At 38.0% G+C, this 21,058-nt stretch overlaps 1 protein-coding gene across 3 annotated transcripts in view; it reads right to left on the bottom strand.

The window, feature by feature from the left end:
• Positions 1–21,058, bottom strand: part of thsd7ba (thrombospondin, type I, domain containing 7Ba) — a 197,395-nt gene that overhangs the window by 88,843 nt on the left and 87,494 nt on the right. For all 3 annotated transcript variants that reach the window (XM_085134466.1, XM_085134468.1, XM_085134467.1), the window contains exons 5-8: positions 18,436–18,684; positions 17,289–17,458; positions 10,301–10,459; positions 2,136–2,336 (exon numbers count right to left, since the gene is read on the bottom strand). In XM_085134466.1, coding sequence (XP_084990592.1) covers positions 2,136–2,336; positions 10,301–10,459; positions 17,289–17,458; positions 18,436–18,684 — 779 coding nt within the window. The remainder of the gene's footprint in view (positions 1–2,135; positions 2,337–10,300; positions 10,460–17,288; positions 17,459–18,435; positions 18,685–21,058) is intronic.

Here is a 21,058-nt window from a genome sequence, read left to right as displayed (position 1 = left end):
GATTCCTTTCAGTGTCACATACTTCTTTCTATCAAAAATATTTTTCATTATATTGTACTTTTTCATTCATGTCTATTCATTACAAATCCTTTATACTTGATTCCTCTAACACTTATTTTCTATTATGCATTTGTTTTATTCTAATATGAAAAGCCAATTTAGTTAGTATCAGGACCTTTCTTTGGATTTAACTGCGAGAAACAATATTGTTTAGTGTAGTATTCTTATGATATTAACTGGTTTTCTTCCATGCAGTTGCAACTGTGAGAGTTTTTTAAACAAAGGGGCTCAGCAGTGAGCACTAAGAACTCAGCAGTGACAAGGCTGTCACTATGTGTGAAAATAACTCAAAATGCTAGAAGTCCGATACGCCAATTAAGGAAGCAACAGCCACCAACTTTTTATAATTTCCATAGAAATCCACCACAGATAATTTCATGAGCATTTTTCCTAAAACCTGGCAAAGCTCCCACTCTTAGCTGTCCTGTCAAAACTCATTAGACTCTCCTGTTGGCTAATTTATCTGGACCTTCCACTGCCTTCCTGATAAACACACACATGATCCATTTTGACAGAATAATAAAACACAAGCAAAAAAGGGTGCAATTAGATTTATAATCTATGGAGATGATCAATTAATGCTTGCTAGGAAGCTACAATTCTGACTTTTAATCAGGCCAATGTTTTCTGAGCCCACAAACGATGATGGTCCCTAATGAATAATGCATGCTCCGTTAATGCTGATGTCCCCATCACGCAACAAGAGGATATGGCTGATCACAACGGATCACATTATACTTGATAGTTTCTGCATAACTGATAAGATTGCATGTCAAGTCCAAAGCACTAATGGCTTTACCGTGAATTTGGATAAATTTCTCGTGATAGCTATATATAAGCAATATTACATTTATATAAGTGGATTTATAGTTAAAGCTAAAAAATAAATGAATCCATACTATAACTAAATAGCAATCAATAATAATAAAAACCATAAAATGAATTAATTTATTATGGTCAGAAACTGTTAAATCCGCATTTTGCCATAAATATGCAAATTCTTTTTCTTGCCAGCAACAGGAAGTAAATATGAAGTAAAGCTCAAGCCACTAACTAGTTTTGCTCAAAACCAGGATCACCCCCACCTTCTATTGATACAATCAAGGATATAGCAGGCCTACTGTGTTCGTAGTGTTGCTTTCTAACCTCAATTTGGTGGTGCCCCTTTCTCCTGTGGAGTGAGTGCACAGCTGATTTCACTCAGCAATTAACCACCCTGCGCTATAAAAGCTGGGGAAGAGCTAATATCTCAGTGTGGGCCAGCTAGTGTGGTGAGCTTTAGTGGTCTGCATGCTTTGTGCTTTGGTAGCGCTGAGTTACTAGAAAGTAGTCAGTGCCTTCTGTTAACAGAAGTGCTTTTTTCTTTAGACTATTTGCCTTTTCTTTACTGGCTAACAAATGATTTGGTAATGCTTGACTGATAAAGCAGTATAGTCTTCTCATCTAAAAATCATTTCAAAGCTGAACCTTTTCATAAAATATAGATTAATTTTATTTCAGTTTTTGACTTTCACCTGGACATTTTATTGCTACTCCCCACATCCCCCACCCCTCCTCAGATATGTAATAATTTGGGGGCTCATCCAGGATGTGACAGAGTTCAAACAGCTTTGAACTTCTGCTACATTTTTCTAGCCACTGCTTTCGTGAGTATTGCTGGCTGGATCCTTGTTTAACTTTTGAGCTGCCTTTCTCTAGATAGAACAGGTAAATGCCTAGCTGAGCTGTCATTGCTCTCCCTTTAGGCACTCCTTTGTTATTTTGCCTCTTTTCAGAGTTATCTTGGACAAGAATGAAGTCTCTGTTGAGGATTCAGCAATTCAAGACTCTAGTCACTAATGTCCTTGCCTTTTAAAATGCCTCAGGCATTGGATGCTCTAGAAGATAGTCGAGTTAAAAAAAAAATGTAAAGACAGTAGAAGGTGATTATTAAAAAAGTAAAGTATTCATTTTAGTAAGGTTTTCTACTTGGAAGAAGGCCAAACTGAATTTAAATGACCGATTTTCAGTCACAATGAAATGCATTTAAAATGTGACAGGAACGGTTTATCTATGAAGAATATGTGAAACATTACCTTTAGCGTTGACACAGGTCACATTCTGGATCACAGTTCCAGGACCGCAGGAGATTTTTGTGGGAATACATCTTCCCTCTTGTTGGACCTGCCACAGGTAGCAGGCAGGATCGTCACAAGGAATGAACTCCGTCAGATGAGGGCATGTCCCCAGAGTGCCACTAGACTCCCACAGCACTTCTCTCCTCCTCTGTCTGAAACCTGATGGAAACAAGTGGTGAGAAAGTACCCTGATAATGGTTGTGAAACGTAGGGCACTAAAAACCGATAATTTAAGAAATGACAGTGTCTTTATGTGTAAGATTTATTTATATAGTACTATAGTATTCATAGACTTAAAGTATAAATATATGTCTATATATGTACATTGTTATTCTTCTTATTAGATGTTTCTTGCTGATGGAAAGCTGAACTAATCACAAGAATATGCAAATTGCTCAGTCATGGCAACAGAATACCAGAAACACCATTGTTCTGCAAGGTAAAATAAGCATTTTTGTCAGTCTGGTAGATTTGAAGAGAGTACTATTGTTACCATTATGGCTTTCATTCCCCACTGGAAAGGACTGTCTGACAGCAGAGTAAAGGGGGCAAATATCACAAAGATGATGTACACTAAAACAAATATTGATTTCTTTCTTTGTTTTAATTTTAGGTGGGCATTCTTTTCAGTGGCCAAACTATGTTTTGCTGCTGACCCCATTCACAACAGTACACTACTTTGTTTTTGTGCTGTTACTCGTGTTTGCTGCAACAAACTTGGTTGGGGGGCTGCAGGCATTCGTTAACAGTAGATAATATACCAACAATAGATACCACATAATGTTTCCAAGCTAGTATTATTAGACTACTTACTGATTGGTTAGATAATTAGATTGCCTAGTTCAGGGGTCGGCAACCTTAGTGCGGCTCCGCATGGTTTGGGTAAATAAATTAGAAGTATTTAGCTGAAGTGTATTTTATTTATGTTAGTTGTTTTTTTAACTTGTAGTTCTAAATTGGAAGATTATTGTGATATTGAAATATAAAAATAAAATTATATTCTATTATTTTTTCATCGTCAAAATAAGCGTCACACTGGCGGAAGCTGGTATACCCGCCGAAACGCCGGTAGCCTACCAACCCCAGGTAGGCCAATTATGGATCTTCGGATCTACATTATGTCGGCAGCTGTTCTCCACCGTGAACTATGTTAAAAACAAACACCACTCAGGCCTCACAGATGACAGCTTACAGTCCTGCGTAAAGATGAAAGTGACTTCGTACAGCCCCGATCTGCAGACGCTGTGGGCAGAGGTTCAGGAGCAGAAGTCCCATTGTAAACATATCATGGCAGACCCGACAATATTTGTATGAACACGTTTTTCAGCATGTCTTTATTGACCACTTTTCACACACGGTTGCTGTACGCATACAGCCGGCTGTAGCTTTGCAGCTCACAACCCGACACATACCAACAACAGCATAGATAGCACAGATGTAAAGGCAGCGAGGCTTGATTGCGGGTGCCGCTCAGGTGCGTCCGCCTCCCCTGCAGCGACGCTGCAGACCACACCCCACCACACACATTTAGGTAAAATACATATTTAGGCAGACTTTTGCAAATATCTATTTTTCATCTTTTAGCAGCATAGTGCTTTTTTCCAGTTATTCTTTAAAAGCCAGACCAAGGCTCCAAAAGCCCAAAGGCGATATAAGGGTGGCAGCACACAAAAGTTTTTGTTTGCTACGTGGATCATTTTAGTTCAGCTGGGTGTCTTTCCTTTTGTTATATTTCTTTCCAAAGAAAGAAGAGTTCAAAATGTGTTAATTACATAAATAAAATGTAATTTTCTCTGTAGCACTTCATGGATTTCATAAGCAACACACCTTAGTTGTTCACACAAAGCATAAAGGTAAAAAAAACAATATATACAGTGTTATCTTCATTTTAGATGTCAAAAAGTATTTGCAGCTCCCAGTGCTTTCTTTTGCGTGGAATCCAGGTCCAAATGGCTCTTTGGGCGTTAAAGGTTGCAGACCCCTGGCCTAGTTGTTAGGATCTGGTTTGCAAAGCTTTTAATAGTAAAATCCTGACTAAGGAGTTTTGTGGTGAATATAGAGTTATAGGAAATGACTGGCAGAGCCCAGAAAAAAAATCAAACACAAAGATTGTAAAATGTTCTTCATGCCATTGAAAAGGATAACACTTTCCAAACCAACAAGGCTTTCATTCGATGACATCAGAGAGCTGGATGATGGAATTTCATGGTACCCCTTATCACAAGTAAATTGAAGCACAACAGAAAGTGAAAGCTGTATCCCTGCCATGATATCAGCATTTGAACTCAAGTACCTTCTATATTTTCAACATAAAACTAAAAAAGAATAATAAATATTGTTCAACATGTATTACCTCACACCCTCAAAGACAACACAATGTAACAACACTCTCTCACCTAACTTCAAACCCACCAGCACTGTGGCTGTCCAACAAACAACTAAACCTTTCAAAACCCAGAATAACACCATGCTGTGGCAAGGTTAGCAATTTAACCACATAGACTTGTGACCATATGTTGAACCTTTGGATCAAGAGAGACTGAATAAAGCAAAGAAAAAACACATTTTTTCAAAGGGAAATATTTAATGTTATTTTAAAGGCTGGATCACACCTCACTTCAGAACAAAGAAGTCCAAACTAAAATACACGATGATCTTTGGTATTTCCCTTGCTTGGCCCTACCTGTCTCTGTGCCACAGATATAGACACACTGACATTCTGCTTCTGCCCCTCTTCTCATTTACTCTAACACAGAGACCTTTTCATAAAGAAACACTCCCAGTAGATATTTCTTCATTGATTTCCCTTTTTTGTTTGATTCAATACAATCCTTCAACATATTAGAAGTGAGATTTTATTTTAATATCTGAACTTCAATGTACAGCACATGCTACGTTAAGATCATTTAGGACAAGCCTGATGAAAAACATCTATGATGTTTGGTGCCATAAGAATCCAGTCCAAACATTTGACTCATGGTTTAGAATTTCCATCCATGCATTCTCTTCCACTTATCAGAGGCAGGGTACATCCTGGAGAGCTCACCAGTCTGTTGCAGAGCTTACACATAGAGACAGACAACCATTTGGACTCACATTCACACCTATGGGCAATTTAAAGTTCCCAATTAACCTAACCCTACTAACTGCATGTCTTTAGACTGTGGGAGGAAGCCGGAGAACCTGGAAAGAACCCATGCAAACAACTGGTCATATGCTTCTTTAAATTATAATCCAAAAACTAAGTTGTCCTGACAAAATCAAAACCTAAAAGAAAGAACAATAGATAGATTAGATAGTCCAATAGCTAGCTAGCTACATAGAAGGATCCATCCTTTGTATATTTACAAGTAATTTTTATGCAATTCACACAACTCACAGTTCCTAAAGTTTCTTTTAGTAATTCTCTTATATATACTTTAACTGCTAATTAATACTTTTCCCTATAATAATATTTATTTTATAATTTTTCCTATAATCAAGCAAAAGCTGGTCTAAAATGTCACATTTACAGAACTTTTATTTTAGCAAGATCAGGAAAGATGTCGTATTTTTGGTTGCCATCCTTTCCCTGTTTTTCAGTAAGGAACATAAACAAATAGATGATATGAAATCAAAAACAGTAAATATTGTAAGAGGCTAATGTCACTTGTAATGTAATGGTGTATTTTATTTGAGTGTTTTTTATATTTTTTTAATATTTACATGCTTATATTTTCAGAATTGTAAAACCTTATTGTGGATGTAAGAACCCAATTGTGTGGATATTTTGCATCCAATTCATTGTGTAACATTTTATTCGATGGTATTTGATGGTTTGAGCCCCAGGAAGACTAGCAACCTCTGTTGTGGAAGCTAATGGGGTTCCTTATAAATAAACAAATAAATAAACAAAAACAGCATGATCACTGTCTATCAGAAAACAAATGTATATCGATTGAAATAACATCTAAGCGAGAGCTAGGTGCAAAAGTGACACAACAGCAGTGAAAAGGCAGTGACTAGAGATACATTAAAGAGGGTGCAGCTTGATTCATGTGACATGAACAACACTGCTCTAAAGATGGTTTACACAGTAATTAGCAAATTGCAGAATGATCAACATTTTGACACACTCATTATTATTCAGCCAGTTACCCAATCACCCATCAAATTACATTCTTGTTGCCTATAAGGGCTGATTTGGTTCTAAAATGTTGATTATGTCAGAAATGGGTTATTCTTAAAATATACATTTCTTTATAATCAGGTCTTTACCTATCGAGCACATTGTGATCCACATTTATAATCCATGGTTTCTATTGACTACCGAGCTCTTCCAGTTCCCTGATGATGCATTTGTGGATAAAAAGTTGAAGGATAAAAATAATATTTTTTAGCTGTGGCACTTTTTCCAGTAAATGTAGACGACACTTGAGCAAGGGCAGCTTTTCTTTTTGAGCAATACTCAATACTCATTTACACATGGCTGAAAGGTCTCACATTCTTTCCCTCCACAGGTGGACCTGTCAAACCCCTGGATGCCCACTCTGCAAATTACATCCCCGACCATCTATTGGTGTGAGGCACCAGTTCAGCGGCCAGATCCAAGCGATGCTGCCCAAGTGTGCTCTCGAAGAGCAAAGAGACTGTGGATCGATTGCAGTATTGCCCGGAGCACTTGCTGTTACTCGCATCTAAACCACAAAAAACAATTTGGCTGGGCATGCCCCCACGGATATTAATAATTGAAAGGTTTCTTGGTCATACCAGGTTTATTTCAAGGAAACAAGGGCCAACCGGTGATTTTTAGCACATAGTTGTTCAGAAATAAACCTCCCCACAGCTCTGTGATTTCTTGCAGAGACATTACCAGAACTCTGTCCAATAATCTCCCATGTTCAATTCATTTTTCCACAAGGCTGCAAAATGTGACAGACCACAATAACGTAGAAAATGTAAAAAGCACATAAAGTGCTTTTAGATCATTTAAATTCATAATTTTCTGGAAAGCAAAGACACAAAACCAAACCACCAAATTTCAGGTGGCTCCTCCACCTAAAATTTGGGATCTCACAAGCCTTTCAGTTTGGATCACAAGTTGTTCTTATATTGTGAAACACAAAGTCAGAGTGTGCTACCAATTTTTTGCAGCTCAGAGGGTGCAAGTTCAAGTTCAAGTTCAAATTTTATTCGCCACATGCAGTGGCAGGTTGCCCTGCAGTGGAATGAACCTGCCCCCCAACCTTACAGTCAAAGACTCCGATAATAACAATACTCTACTACTCAATAAGTGTTTATTGTATCATTGCCAAAACTGCTTCAGCAAGTGGTTGTGTATTGGTTCGTAGACTTTCTGCTGTGCACTCGTAGTCTTTATGAATACCATCAAAAGACAGTGTGCCACAAGAGACCCTGTGCAAAACAGCAGATGCTGTGTTTTCCACTCCTTGAAATATATTAATGACACTGTCTGTGAGAGGAGCCGGCTCATCCCATTGAGATCCAGTGTTGGAGAGTGTGGGCACTGACCTGAACAATGCACACTTCACTCACTCCCTGGGGCGCTTTCATGCGCATTTACTCACGGAAGGGACGAGGTCATGCTGCCCTTTTAGCAAAGTACTAACACACTAACAGCCCCGACACTACTGGCACACTGACTGAAACACGCACACTGCGCGCACACACACACATTCACGACGCACAGCCTTTCTAAAGCAGTCAGATATGACACACTTTCACCTGTGCAAAAAGACAAGAACATCGGCAGCGAGAGTGTGTTGAATACTTTAGTACATCTGCTCTCTCGCACACAGACACACTGTCACACACACTTCACATGAGCAAACACACACGCAGACAGGAAGCATCTTATCTGCTGATACTCCTTTCAGCCTCCTGGGGCCTGAGAGCTGAAATCTAGGTGCTTCTGTCTCTCGTCTGCCGTGGTTTAAGCATGTGGCACCTTCTTCCAAAGCCCATTTCTTCCCAGACAACTGCTTATCAACAAACAATTTAAGATCCAAACGTATACTGCTCTCTATACTGCTCTGACAACATTGGTCTTTTTCACTGACACTTTCTCACTTAACCTCTGTCAGGAACAATACTTCTTTCTCTTCAGGATTGCTGAAGCACTGCGTAAGCAGTCTTGAGACAATCAAAGCACAAGGCCTGTCACACTGCTAAAAAAAAGCAAATGCATATATATGTAACAGCTTTCAGGTTAATTAGAAGTCATGTCTATATACAACTACACAACTAACTCTACATGTGGAACATCCCTGTAATAGAGTTAACACTGTTTATTTTCTTTTATTTAATAGTTATGATTTAAACTTCCACATCAAAGTTAGTTGATTAATTTTAAATATAATAGACTTAAATATACATAATATCTTTTATACTGTTTGGTGACCATCCTTTTATTATCGGTCAGAGTAATTCTGAGAAAACAGTGCTTTACTTTTGAAGGCAGCTGGAAGAATAAAGCACCTTGAAACACAATGTTTCTACATTTTAAAAGGACTCTCTAATGCACTTTGTCTGTTATTGTGGTTGTTACATTATGTTTCATGGGCTGTTGTGATCACTAGGGCTAGGAGTGGTCTGCGGTTTTGATTGAAGACAAGTCATTGTCAAACCTTCTCATTGTTGAAATATAATTGCTGAGTGCATTACTAAATTATATTTTAGTATATAATTTATACTAAATTATATGTATTTCAATTATATTTATAATTGAAATACTGCACGGCTATTATTGCAAACATAAAAATTTTTGGTGATGCATCACAAGAAATACAACTCCTGCTCTCTGTGCTTTGAAGCGCACATGTGCCATCAAAGATAAATGTTGCCTTGTTCTGCTTTTACCTTTCTTTTTATGTCGGTCATGAGTGATTAGAGTGTTTTTCTGGGTGGAAGATGCATTTTGAGATATCGTGTTAAGATGTGTCTCCCATCTACTTGAGTCACATAGTCAGATATTTTTGGCCAGCAAGCATATTCTGTACCTCTTAGACTTCGAAGTAAAGTTACTTAATTGCAGCAATTATAAACATTAGACAGTAATGTTTTTCTTCTTTTTTTTAGTAATAGCATCCCGTTATTTTTTAAAGCAAGCTTTGTGCCATGGTCATGAGCCCCGTCGCCTCCATGTGCTTAACTCAAGAGCGTATTTGGTCAAACGTAGATTCTGTTGTGAATGGTCCTGTGACAATTCCAGTCACACTGCTTTCCACCTGCCTTTGCTGCCGGGTCATAAGAAGAACTTCTTACAATCAAGCTTACCAATTAGTTGATGTCTTATTTAAGCTCAGCATGGATGTTGATGTCTCCATGTTCTGTACCTTTTGTTTGAGACCCTTATTTAGCTTGTGAACACTACGAGCAGACACTTAAAGGACATATTTTGCAGATACAGCCTGTAAGGTAAATAAGTGTTTACTTCTTCCCACTCCCTTTCAACATGTAAATTAACCAGAACGTTTTTTTTTTGTATAGTATTTTTTTTTTCTTTCTTATTTTCTTTTCTAAATGTACTTGTATATTGTTCACATGTTGAAATAAATTACCAGTCAATAAATCAATCAATCAAGGTTGAACACAGGTACCAGGTAGACTTAACTCTGTGTTTGAAGTAACCGTTACTGCCTGCGGCTGGGTCCGGTTTAGACACATATCCACACACGCTCCACTAACAGTGCACATGCCTTACTTGTTTTTCAGTTTAGCCACATTTGCTGCAAGGATGTTGCTGCTCTGTAGTTTGTTTTGGGCAAAGAGTTAGTTAGATTTGATTTCTATCTTCTTTTGTAGTAAGTTCTTCGGTAAACGATGTTAGCCCACGCTTGGTTTTGTTCCTTTCTTTGATTTGGCATCACTCACAGGCTCATGCAGTTTGTCTCATTTCTGCAATTTATTTCATCTTCTTGTTCTCATTCTTTCTTTTTTTTGTTTGACAATAAATATCGTCACAGAAACCAAGAATATCTGTTTGTATGTTGCCTCACTCCATCCAGTTTGAGCTGCGATATAATGCTTGTGACAGGTACACATATGTATAGTTGGAAAATGCAATGATCCAAATATTTCAAAAGCGAAAGCCTGTTCATTTTTATATAAATTTTTCAGCATACCTTTCTTCCCATGTGGTTCTTCGCAGCTGTCATATAGACAGGCATCCCAGGGTGACCACTCGGTGAGCAAGCAGTAATGCTGGCAGGGAATGGAGCAGTACTGGACAGCCAAAGGAGGCTCTTCACCATCACACAGCCTAGCATTTACAGGCCTGGACACTGAACAAACAAAAGAAGCACAGGGAAGGATAAACCGACCACAAGTCAAAATACATACAGGCAGTTGTAGAGTGTGTGTGTGTGTGTGTGTGTGTGTGTGTGTGTGTGTGTGTGTGTGTGTGTGTGCGCGCGCGCAAGTAATATGTTTAGGTATGAAAGCCAAACAAACATACTGTACGTGCTAGTTGATATGAAAGTGATTGAATGAGCATATGTGTTATCAGAGCAGTTAGTTTTGATTGGCAAGATATGTATTAAAGTAAAGTCTACAACTTAAACTTTCTCACTACAGCTGGTGAGAAATAGGTTACTAGACAAGAAAAATGCTTATTTCTAACTTAAGAGGTAAAGTGGAAGGCCAGTTCAGTCTCACAGGAAAATCTGTAACAGCTGGGTTGGTCTACTGCATAAATGTACTTTGCAATAAAGATGGTAAAATCAGGAGATACCTAGAGTTTTAGAGGGACCAATTGTAGAGGCAGGAACCAGTAACCTTGCATAACAGGAAAATATATGGTGAAGGGTGTGAAAAGGTCTACCCAAAACGTGGTAATTTTGTAACTCTAATAGAATAATTTTAGTGAAATTAGAATTATATTAGTCTAAAACAAAAATAAAAATACAATATGAAACTATGTCTGACAGTAATATATGAAAAACTAATTGGCCCCATAACAAGGACAAAAAGTCTAAAAACAAACAGCAGAAAAGTTATTGTTACACACAGAATCAAACCCGAGTCTAATGAGAGTAGTTCCCGTGACAAACCAACTAAACTGTCAAAATGAAAAACAAAATAAAACAGACTAAAAAAACCCCCCAAAGAAACAAAAATGAAAGGCAAAATTTTAATGGCTTTTTTTCTAAAAACTGTGATGTTTTGTGTTGTGGAACAATATAGCTTTAAAACATTTTGCCATGAGACTCAGCTGAGAGGGCAACGACCAGCTAAGGGAATAAACAGCAGCTCAACAGGGAGATATTAAGTCAAGACACGGTACGACCAATTCACTGCTAAGCACGGCTGACATTATTTGAAGATCACAGTCGGCTCAGCCACCTGTAATGGGCTCTGACATTAGTCTCTCTCGCAGAGTAAGAGGCTATTTTTTGCCTGTCCACAACATGGGGATTTATTCAGTCTAATATTCCATTTTGATGCACCTCAGCACATTACTGAGAGGCAAATTTCCATTTAAATGAGAGCCCATAGAGATATTCACTAAATGTCCACTGTGCATTTTGTCTTTTTACCAAAAGTAATTTACATGGTATTTGATCTCCTTTGTAAAATGAGATGCTTGCCTAAACACATTGATAAAGTGCAGTATAGATCTTTCTGCTTTGCTCCCTAAATTGTGTTATCATGTTTGCCAATTGTGTTACAGTTGTAGGCATCTAATAAAACCTGATTGAGCTCTTTATATTCTCCACATGCCTTGCAGCCACATCTGTTTATCATGTAAAACTGTGCGAGTAACATCAAGGTAAACACTGAACTTGAAGTATTGATGTTGTCTCTCACATCCAGTGGTTCAAAAAGTTGCTTTCATTCGTACTCCATACTTAGCACATTCACAAATATACTTCTGATCTTCAAGCATTTCTCTGAACACTCCCTTCCAAAGGCAACACCTCCATCATACAGCTCAGGACTTGGGTCAGGACTATACGAAAATATGGATGGAGGCAAAGTTAACTTGTTATTATTTGATAAACTGTTGTGTTTTAAGGGGAGGCAAAGATGCGATTTGCAAAAAGAGAATCTTACAGTTGGCAGCCATTAAAAACTACCTACTGTGTTTAATTAAAAAGATAAATTAAATACTTAGTATGCATGTTAGTCTATTCTTAAAGTTATTTTTAACTTTAATTTTGTTAATTAGAAAGTATCACCTTTCTGTTCATAAATATTCAGTAACGGTCGATGTCTTCCTGCTGCCACAACTTGCCATATTGTGTGTGCCACATGTTCTGAACAGACTTAGGAGGGTTAGACTGGGTTTCTGAAGTGTTGATAGAGATTTTTGTTCTTTTGCTTATCTTTTTTTTTGCATCAACTGAAACATGGGCAATATGCCAAATGTAGAACAATGAAAACACAGAGGCAATTCCCTTCCCCGTTGTTGTGAGCTGCAAATAAACATGTCCTGCAATAATAAAGGAATCCCAGCCAGCTAAGCTGATTAAGTTTAGGGGAGAACCCCCAGGGCCATTGCATTGGAGACCAAATTGAAATCGGTTTAACCAACAAATAAATAATCATCAATGTTGTCTAGCATTATTTGGCAGTATATCTCTTTGCAAAATGACTACAACACATAAAGACATTTTTTCTTAAGGATGTGTGACAAAACAACAAAGAAGTCTTTAAACAGATGCAATTGTTGCCCCAACTGCCTGAACCAAAATAATGAATCTGACTAGATTATCCGTTAATATTTTTTGGGTCATATTGTAAAACTATACTTTACATTATTTTCAGTCTCTACCTTCAACTGAACTTCAATATAGCTCCGGCAATAAACAAGATACATTAAATGCACAAACTATATATAAAAAAGTAGTTCTTATTATTTGACTAACAGCAGTTCCTTATTTTCTTCACGTCTGCACCTTGACTAACCTCAGATATTTATGCAGTCTGTCTACATTTTATTACAGGGCTTTAATAGTTATACATTTCCTGATATTGCAGCCACAGTTCACAGTGGGAGGGATGATAAGTTCTACTCAGCGTTTGAATTAAAGTAATATTTCACATTTACTTCAGCTTGTATGCCATATTTGAAAAAAACGTGAAAACACACTTTCCTCCTGTCTCTCACACTTTTAGGTCGCAAAATGTTTTGCTTGTTTTCTAAAAAAGAAACTAGATTTCTCTTAAAGAAACAGTTTGCTTGGTAATAGCTGGTATGTATGCATGCTACCTCCTGACCACATTATAGATTAGATTATTATACAGAGAAGGAATATTTCATTCCACTGCTATGTTGATAACACGCAGACATTCTTATATTAGAATTTGCTGGTTAATTTTTTTTTTTTAAATTAAATTCAAATAAAAGAGGAATTCTTATCACTGGTACAGACAATCTGCATCCAACCATGAAGTCCTCCCTCAGTCCTTTATCTGTTCATGGGCTTTAGTGACGCTCAGTGTCATTCATGGTTTTGGATTTTTGTAGCGGTCTTTTAAACTCGTATCAATCAGAAAGCATAAAAAAAATCAGACTGTGCAAAATGTGGAAAAAAAACCCAGACTTCTTACAACAACCAAGAAAAATTATATTACACTAATCTTAAAGACGCTACACTGGCTGCCCATCACTTTAAGGATCGATTTTAAGATTGTACTTATCACTTTTAAAGGTCTTCACGGCCTGCATTCAGAATACATGCTGAAATACCTGTTCCTGTACCAACCGGTGCGCAGCCTCAGATCCTCAGGCAAGAACCTGTTAACTGTTCTCACCTCAGTGAGTGTTAGCTGTGAGGCCTCGCCCGTTTAGGGATGATGTGCCTGAGAAAATCTGGCTTGCCTCACCAGTTTCTTCTCTCACTGCTAAAGATTCCTTTTTATTGTAAGGCTTTGGTGTGATTTCAGTATAAATATAATATTTTTGACCTTGTTTGTTTAACTTAAACTTAACTTTAAAAAATAGATAAAGCTCAATAAAACTGAATCACAATCTTATTCTTCTAAAGTGACTTGCCCAGTTACAGTTTTCTATAATAGACAGTATCATCTCTGTAATATACAATCCAATGTACTGTACAGGGTAAAATAAGGATTGTAGCGGAAAAAAGAGCTCAGTTCATTTAGCATCGTTACAGGTGTATTTTTTTTTTAAATTTTTTACCTTAGCTGGACATAGCCTGACTAAAAGTAGGTTTTTAGTCTCAGTACAGTGGGGCATGACCATAGACACACTGATGTGCTTACTGAAGAGGAATATTTCCCGCAGTCTTATACAGTGGCTTGTGAGTAAGGAATATCAGTCAAAAACTGTTCTGCAAGCACTTTTTTTTTCATTTGAACAGTCTCATTTAATTCTTTTTTTTTTTAAAGCAGAAATTCAAAAACCTTTTTACTGAACAAAAGCAACATTTGTGAGATGTGGAAAACTTGCTGAATGTTAATTTCATTTGCATCTTTAGTAGCTTTCCTGGTTTAAGTGCCATTTTATATTTGCTGTCTCTTAGTTTGATAATGAATCTGCATTATTTTCTGACCAAAGAGGCCCAATGCTTGTAGGTTCATGAAAAAACTGCACTTTCACACTTTCAGAAGTACAATTAGCAATTTCTCTGTGAAGGTTCTCAATTATCCAGGTCATCGTAGTCTAAAGAGCTTGGAAAGAAAAGTGTCTGGACTTCTTTAAGTTGCTTGAAGACGTTCCACCTCTCATCTGAGAAGCTCCTTCAGTTCTAACGTCAAATGGTGGAGAGTCCCAGATTTAAGTCCTTGGGGAGTGTCCCCCAAGGGGGTCACAGGGGTCCTGTTGATCCTCTACCTAATCACATGAGCCAATTTGTAAAAATGGGTGTAGGTCACAATCAAAGGTTTTGGGTGAACCCGCTGTGAAACCTGGCCCCACCCTATGATGTGATTTCCTGAGGTCAACAGGCCCAGGATGTGAGTGGGCATTGAGGCGTCTGGGGAGGGATCTCAAAACTGGATTATAGATGGCAGACAGTTGGTGTCATAAACCACCGCCTCTGTTCAAAGATGGTCGCTCACAGTGGACATAGAGGGCTTCTTTCACTCCTCTTTCAAACCATCTGTCCTCTCTGTCCAAAATGTGAATATTGGCATCCTCGAAACAGTGACCTTTGTCCTTTAGATGCAGATGGACAGCCGAGTCTTGTCCCATCGAGATGGCTCTTCTATGTCGTGTAATACGTTTATGAAGTGGCTGTTTTGTCTCTCCAATGTAGAGGTTTGAGCATTCCTCGCTACACTGTACAGCATACACTACGTTGCTAAGTTTGTGTTTAGGAGTTTGGGATAAACCAGTTTTGTCTGAGTGTGTGGCTGGGTCTGAAGTACACTGGGATGTCATGCTTGAAGAAGACTCTCCTGAGTTTTTCTGATAAACCGGCAACATGGGGGATGACAATGTTGTTGCGTTTGTCTTTCTGATCCTCCCTAGTTGGTGTCTGAATAACTCAAGAAGTTTCTCGGATGAGAAGTGAAATGTCTTCAAGCAACGAGCTGACGACCTGTGAAAATCTCAGCAGGGGTGATTAACACCTCGGGACTTGCACCAGAAAATAAAAAAGCCAGTAATTCTAGGGGGTTTTGGGTTTAGGGAACTTTTCTTTCCAAGCTCTTTAGACAAATAACAATTTCACATGCATAACAGTGCCCCACTGTTGGTCCAGATCTTATATGATATTGTACCTTGGTAAAAGACTCTTTTAGTAAGACGCTGTCTAGTTGTACTTAAAACACATATCATTTACAGCAATGAAGAATGTTTATCATTTTTTGTTTCGTACCCAAAACTATTTTGGATTTGATGGCAACAACATGTCTCTTAAAAGGTTGGAAAAGTAAGTGGTACTAAAAAGAAACAGCTGGAGGAACATTTTGCAACTAGTTAGTTTAATTAGCAACCGGTCAGTACCATGACTGAATATAAAAAGAACATCTTAGAGAGGCAAAGCTTTTCAGAGGTAGAGATGACTAGAGCTTCAACAATGTGCAAAGAAACTGTTTGTGTAAATTTTGGAACAATTTAAGACACATCAAATTGTGGATATCCCATCATTTACAGTACATAATATCATCAAAACATTCAGAGAATCTGGAGAAATCAAGAGAGAAGGCTGTAGATCCACACTGGTTGCCCATGATCCTATGGCTCTCAGGCCTCGCTGTACTAAAAGCAGTCATAATTGCGTCATGGAAATCACTGCATGGGCTCAAGAACACTTCAGAAATCATTGTCTGTGAGTGCAGTTCAGCGTGCCATCCACAAATGCAGGCTAAAGCTCTATCATGCAAAGAAGAAGCCATATGTGAATGTGATTCATAAATGCCACCATGCTGTCTGGGCCAAAGCTCATTTAAAATGGACTGAGGGGAAGTGGAAAACTCTTCTGTGGTCAGAATTTAAATTTGAAGTACTTTCTGTAAAATATGGATGTCGTGCCCTCTGAACTAAAGAGGAGAGGCAGTGACGAAAAAGTGCTCACTGAAAAAGCCTGCATCTTTGATAGTATGGGGGTCCATCAGTGCACCTTCGTAAATTCAGATGACCCCCATACCTTTCACATCAATGCTTAAAGGCATACGCTGGTTTTACAGCTACATACGCTCCTTTTTTCAAGGATGACCCTTGCATATTTCAGCAAGACGATGCTAAACCATGTTTTGTAGCTACTGGAAAAGCATAGCTTTGTAGCAGAAGACTCCTGGTGCCTGCAGTACACACCTTTCCCCAACTGAAAACACTTGATGTATTATGGAGTGCAGAATATGACAGCAAACACCCAGGACTGTTGAGCACCTAGAATCTTTTATCAGGCAAGAAAAGGGCAACACTCCTCTTCTTAAAGTCCAGCAACAGGTTTTCTTGGCTCCCAGATATTTACAGACTATTGTTTAAAGGTTTTATTTACATTTTTTTAATTTACATTTTAATTTACATTTAAAACAGCATCCAAATATTGTGGGAATTGGGTTTGTATTTTTCTGCTTCACCTTAATAATGTAAACCACAAACAAACCATGGAAAATTATTTATGGTTAATCTCTTGAGTCACTGTGTTTTTCCAGCAAGCCCAAGGTCAACTGAAATAAAAGTATTTTTCCCCTTACCCTCCTTTCTGTGATGTGGTGCTGAGGCATCAGGGACTTGAACACAGTAGGTCTTCCTGGTCTGGATGCCCCCTCCACATAAAAGGCTGATGTTTGCCAGTCTCCGGTTCTGCTGGCTCAGTAAGGGTAGAATGCGACATTCGCCCCAGTCAGTAGTCCTCCACACATACCTAACAGAGCATGCAAGGATGCTAATTAGTTATATTTGCAATGTTAATGAGTTAAAAGCTGTTAAATTGAATCAGTGATGGAGCCACTGTTTGATATGTATTACAAAAAGTCAACACTTGTTTGTGTATTTTCAAAAACAAAGTTGTAATCCATTAAGAAATAAATTGATAAATGATCATACTTAAGAAGGATAAAGCCTCAGTATACACAAAGCCGTGCCAGTTGCTTTCAAAGAGTCACACAAAGCAAAAGACAAATTAGTAAAAAAAGCATCTCTCACAGTATGTCAGAAGAAGGGGTGTGTGTGTGTGGGGGGGGGGGGGGGGTGATTATTTTGATTTCAAAACTTCTAAACAAATGTTTGGTTTCATCTATGAAAAATGCAGTGATGCAGAAAGCAATAATATTTGAGGAGTTTACCAGAACAACAGCCTGTAGTAATCTATCAAATGCTTAATTTCCGTAATGAGTTTTCCCTAATCATGTAAATCCTCTGCTCTCAGGCACTCAGTGTAGATTCAGCAAATAAAACAAAATCTACCAGCAGGGAAAGTAATTCTCCATTGACTACTTTGTTGTGTGCATGTTATATTAGCTAAATCCTATCGTAACCCAAATGCCCCAATACAATGGCATTCTGTCAAGCCCTCTTTTTATTATGTCATGTCTTTTGGGTCAGGAACTCCCTACAGTACACAAGATTATTGTGGCTGCCACAAGATAATTAAAATGATGCTAAAAAAACAGTGTGCACAAATCAATTCAATAGTAAAGTCATAAATATTTTAACCTCTAGGCTTTCTCTCATAATTATTAAGGTGAATTTGTTCAAAGAACGCAAATTAAAAACCCTTATTTGGTCCTCAAGTTTGTCATGCGTTGGGGAAACTGCAAATGAAAAGAACGTTCATTTGAAGATTGTGGCCTTAAGAAGCAATAAAGATGATCTCTGTTTAAAAAAAAATAAAAAAATTACCTGGGGCAGTTTGGAAGTAAATCGCCTATGATATTGCAAGCTTCTTTTTCCTCAAGGGCAGGACATCGCTTCCCCCCGCCAACTGGGATCTGAGTCATGATCCGTGACCGGAGGCGGTAGCCAGGGGATAGGTCGGTGGACCGGCAGGTCTTAGAGCAGGGGCTCCACGATGACCAAACGGATGTCTGACAGTCTTTGGGGATCACGCATGTTTGGAAGGTCAGTGGGGATTTGTCCTTCGTACAGAGGCTGCAGATTGAGGAGAGTAAATTACTGTCATGTCAAGGAAATTTTATTTCATAACACGATATCTTTGTGACCCCTTTAAAGTTTGAGAGTGCAGTTGTACACAAAGCAAGCTATAAATAGATGTTGTTTGGATTTAATTGGATTTGCCGATGGAGAGGTATGAGACCCTATGAGCAAGTGGTTATGTTGATTTGTTGTTGAATAAATGACCTTTACTTCGTCCACTCAAGAATTTAAAGTACATCCTGTTAACACAGATCTCAAGACAAAGTCAATCTTTTACACAAGTGCCACAAAGAGCTCACTCAGAGATGTTAACGAAGCACATTAGTCATTAGTCATGATTTTAATGCTATTATCCCATTAAACTGCTGCTGCTGCTGCTGTCCAACCCACTATAGTGCCAAACCATGTAACTGACCCATACATCTTCTGCACGATAGTTTTTTGTGTGACAAAAACTAAAAGAGTGACATGGAAATAAATGGAAATGAGAGTTTAAAAAAACAACAACAATATCACATGGCACAAACAGTGATCTCCTGGGGGAAAGTACAGTCAACTTGTACCAGTAGTAAATCTGGGACTGCCAAGAATTGACACCACTGTATAATGACCCCATAAATGAAGTCATAACCCAGTGAACCATCTAGGTGGTGGTGGTAAGCCTAAATTAGCCATATCCTTAGCCATGATAACCAGACTATGGCCATTTAATAGGCTAATCCCAAACCAAAAGCATGTGTTTTCTCATCCAATTACAGTTTTTGTTGGCTAATCTTGGAAGTTGAATTAGTCGGGTTATTGAGATACAAGATCATTTTTATACTTTCTCCTTGTAATGAGGCTGTAAGTAGAGTAAAATGAAGCACAATACACGTGGGAAATCTATTTCAAAAGCGCCACACCTCCTTAGATAAAATAAGTGCTAATCGAGCAATGCAAAATAAAATCCTTTTTTCAAACCACAGGACAAAAAAACATGTCAGTGAAAAGAGATCTGTGGCAAGATAAACGACTTTTAAACTCCTCTGTCCAAAATGGCAACAAGCAAGAGCAATCACAAGAAAATTGATATGACAATTAAATGCTGTACAACTTCAATGCAGTATGCCTTATTATAAATAAAAAAGTAATATGGAGCAATAAAAGGCTCAATTGAAACAACATGATTGAAATGTGGTCTCTGAAACAATGGTGGCAGTCAGAAATGGATTTTAACAGCCAGCTAATAATGACACTTTACACCAAGAAAATGGTATGGTGGCATTTAATCAATGCAATATACATGCAATGATTTTCTTTCTGTATGAGAAAAACAAACCAAAACAAAAAAACACAAGACAGAATGTTGTTTGTTACTGTGTATTTGTGTATGTGTGTGTTTGAGACACAGCATGTGTAGGTGTGCATTTGTGTGTGCTCTGCTTTTTGCTTTGTGTGCAAGTACGTGTAGAAAAATCCATTCTTATCAAATCCAAATACCAAGGTTAGCTCTAACAGCAGAGAGTGGAAGGGGGGCAACACTTGACATTTAACACAATAATGCCTCCCTTCCTTGCTGAAATGCTGGTCAAACATCAGCCCTCATATAATCTAGTAATAATTGAATAAATAACGGCCATCAATAAAAACCATTTTATTTCACTGAATACATCTCATGAGAGGTGGTGAGCATTGATTATGCCTCTCTTTTATTAAAAAAAAATCAACAATAGTGTCCATTAGGATTATTTTGCCTGACAGACAACAACATTCAGCTCCTATAATTTTGAAAACTCTCTACACGCTTCATCAGAGGAAAAGTAAACTGATGAAAGAGAAACAAACTACAGATATTTCCTTTCATTATTAAACCTGCAAACATTTCCGCTTGGATACAGTACAAAAAAAAAAAAAAAACACAAGAAAGAAAGATTATACAGCACTGCTGTTTTCATATGAGAACAAATCAGGTGCACCACAACATTTATCACACCTTGAAATCCAGAAAATTAGAATCCAGGGTTCTATTTGGCGCCAATTATTAGAATGTCCTTAGGGGGTAACAGGTGGAATCAGTCTTTCTATACCATTGAGGTATGTGGTCTGACAGAGGGAAAAATGGGTTTGTGGATCCCAGTGGGAAAAAGAAACGAAAAGCAAAATTTTTTACATGTATGGTTGATTTCAAAGAACTGCCAATTTTTCCAGGAATGATTGCCCCAGCAATGTCAGCCTTAGAGCAGTGCATTTGAAAAACAGTTTCCAGTAAAGCCCGCATTTTATTCTAGGATGAACAAACTGTAAGTGTATACTATCAGATAAATATTTCAGAAATTTGAAAATCATGGGGGATGTGTCAGGAGAAAGTATTTTGCTGTGTGTTAGACAT

Source organism: Neolamprologus multifasciatus, chromosome 16 (genome assembly GCF_963576455.1).
Source record: "Neolamprologus multifasciatus chromosome 16, fNeoMul1.2, whole genome shotgun sequence".
Lineage (NCBI taxonomy): Eukaryota > Metazoa > Chordata > Actinopteri > Cichliformes > Cichlidae > Neolamprologus > Neolamprologus multifasciatus.
This window is presented reverse-complemented; position numbering and strand designations above follow the sequence as displayed.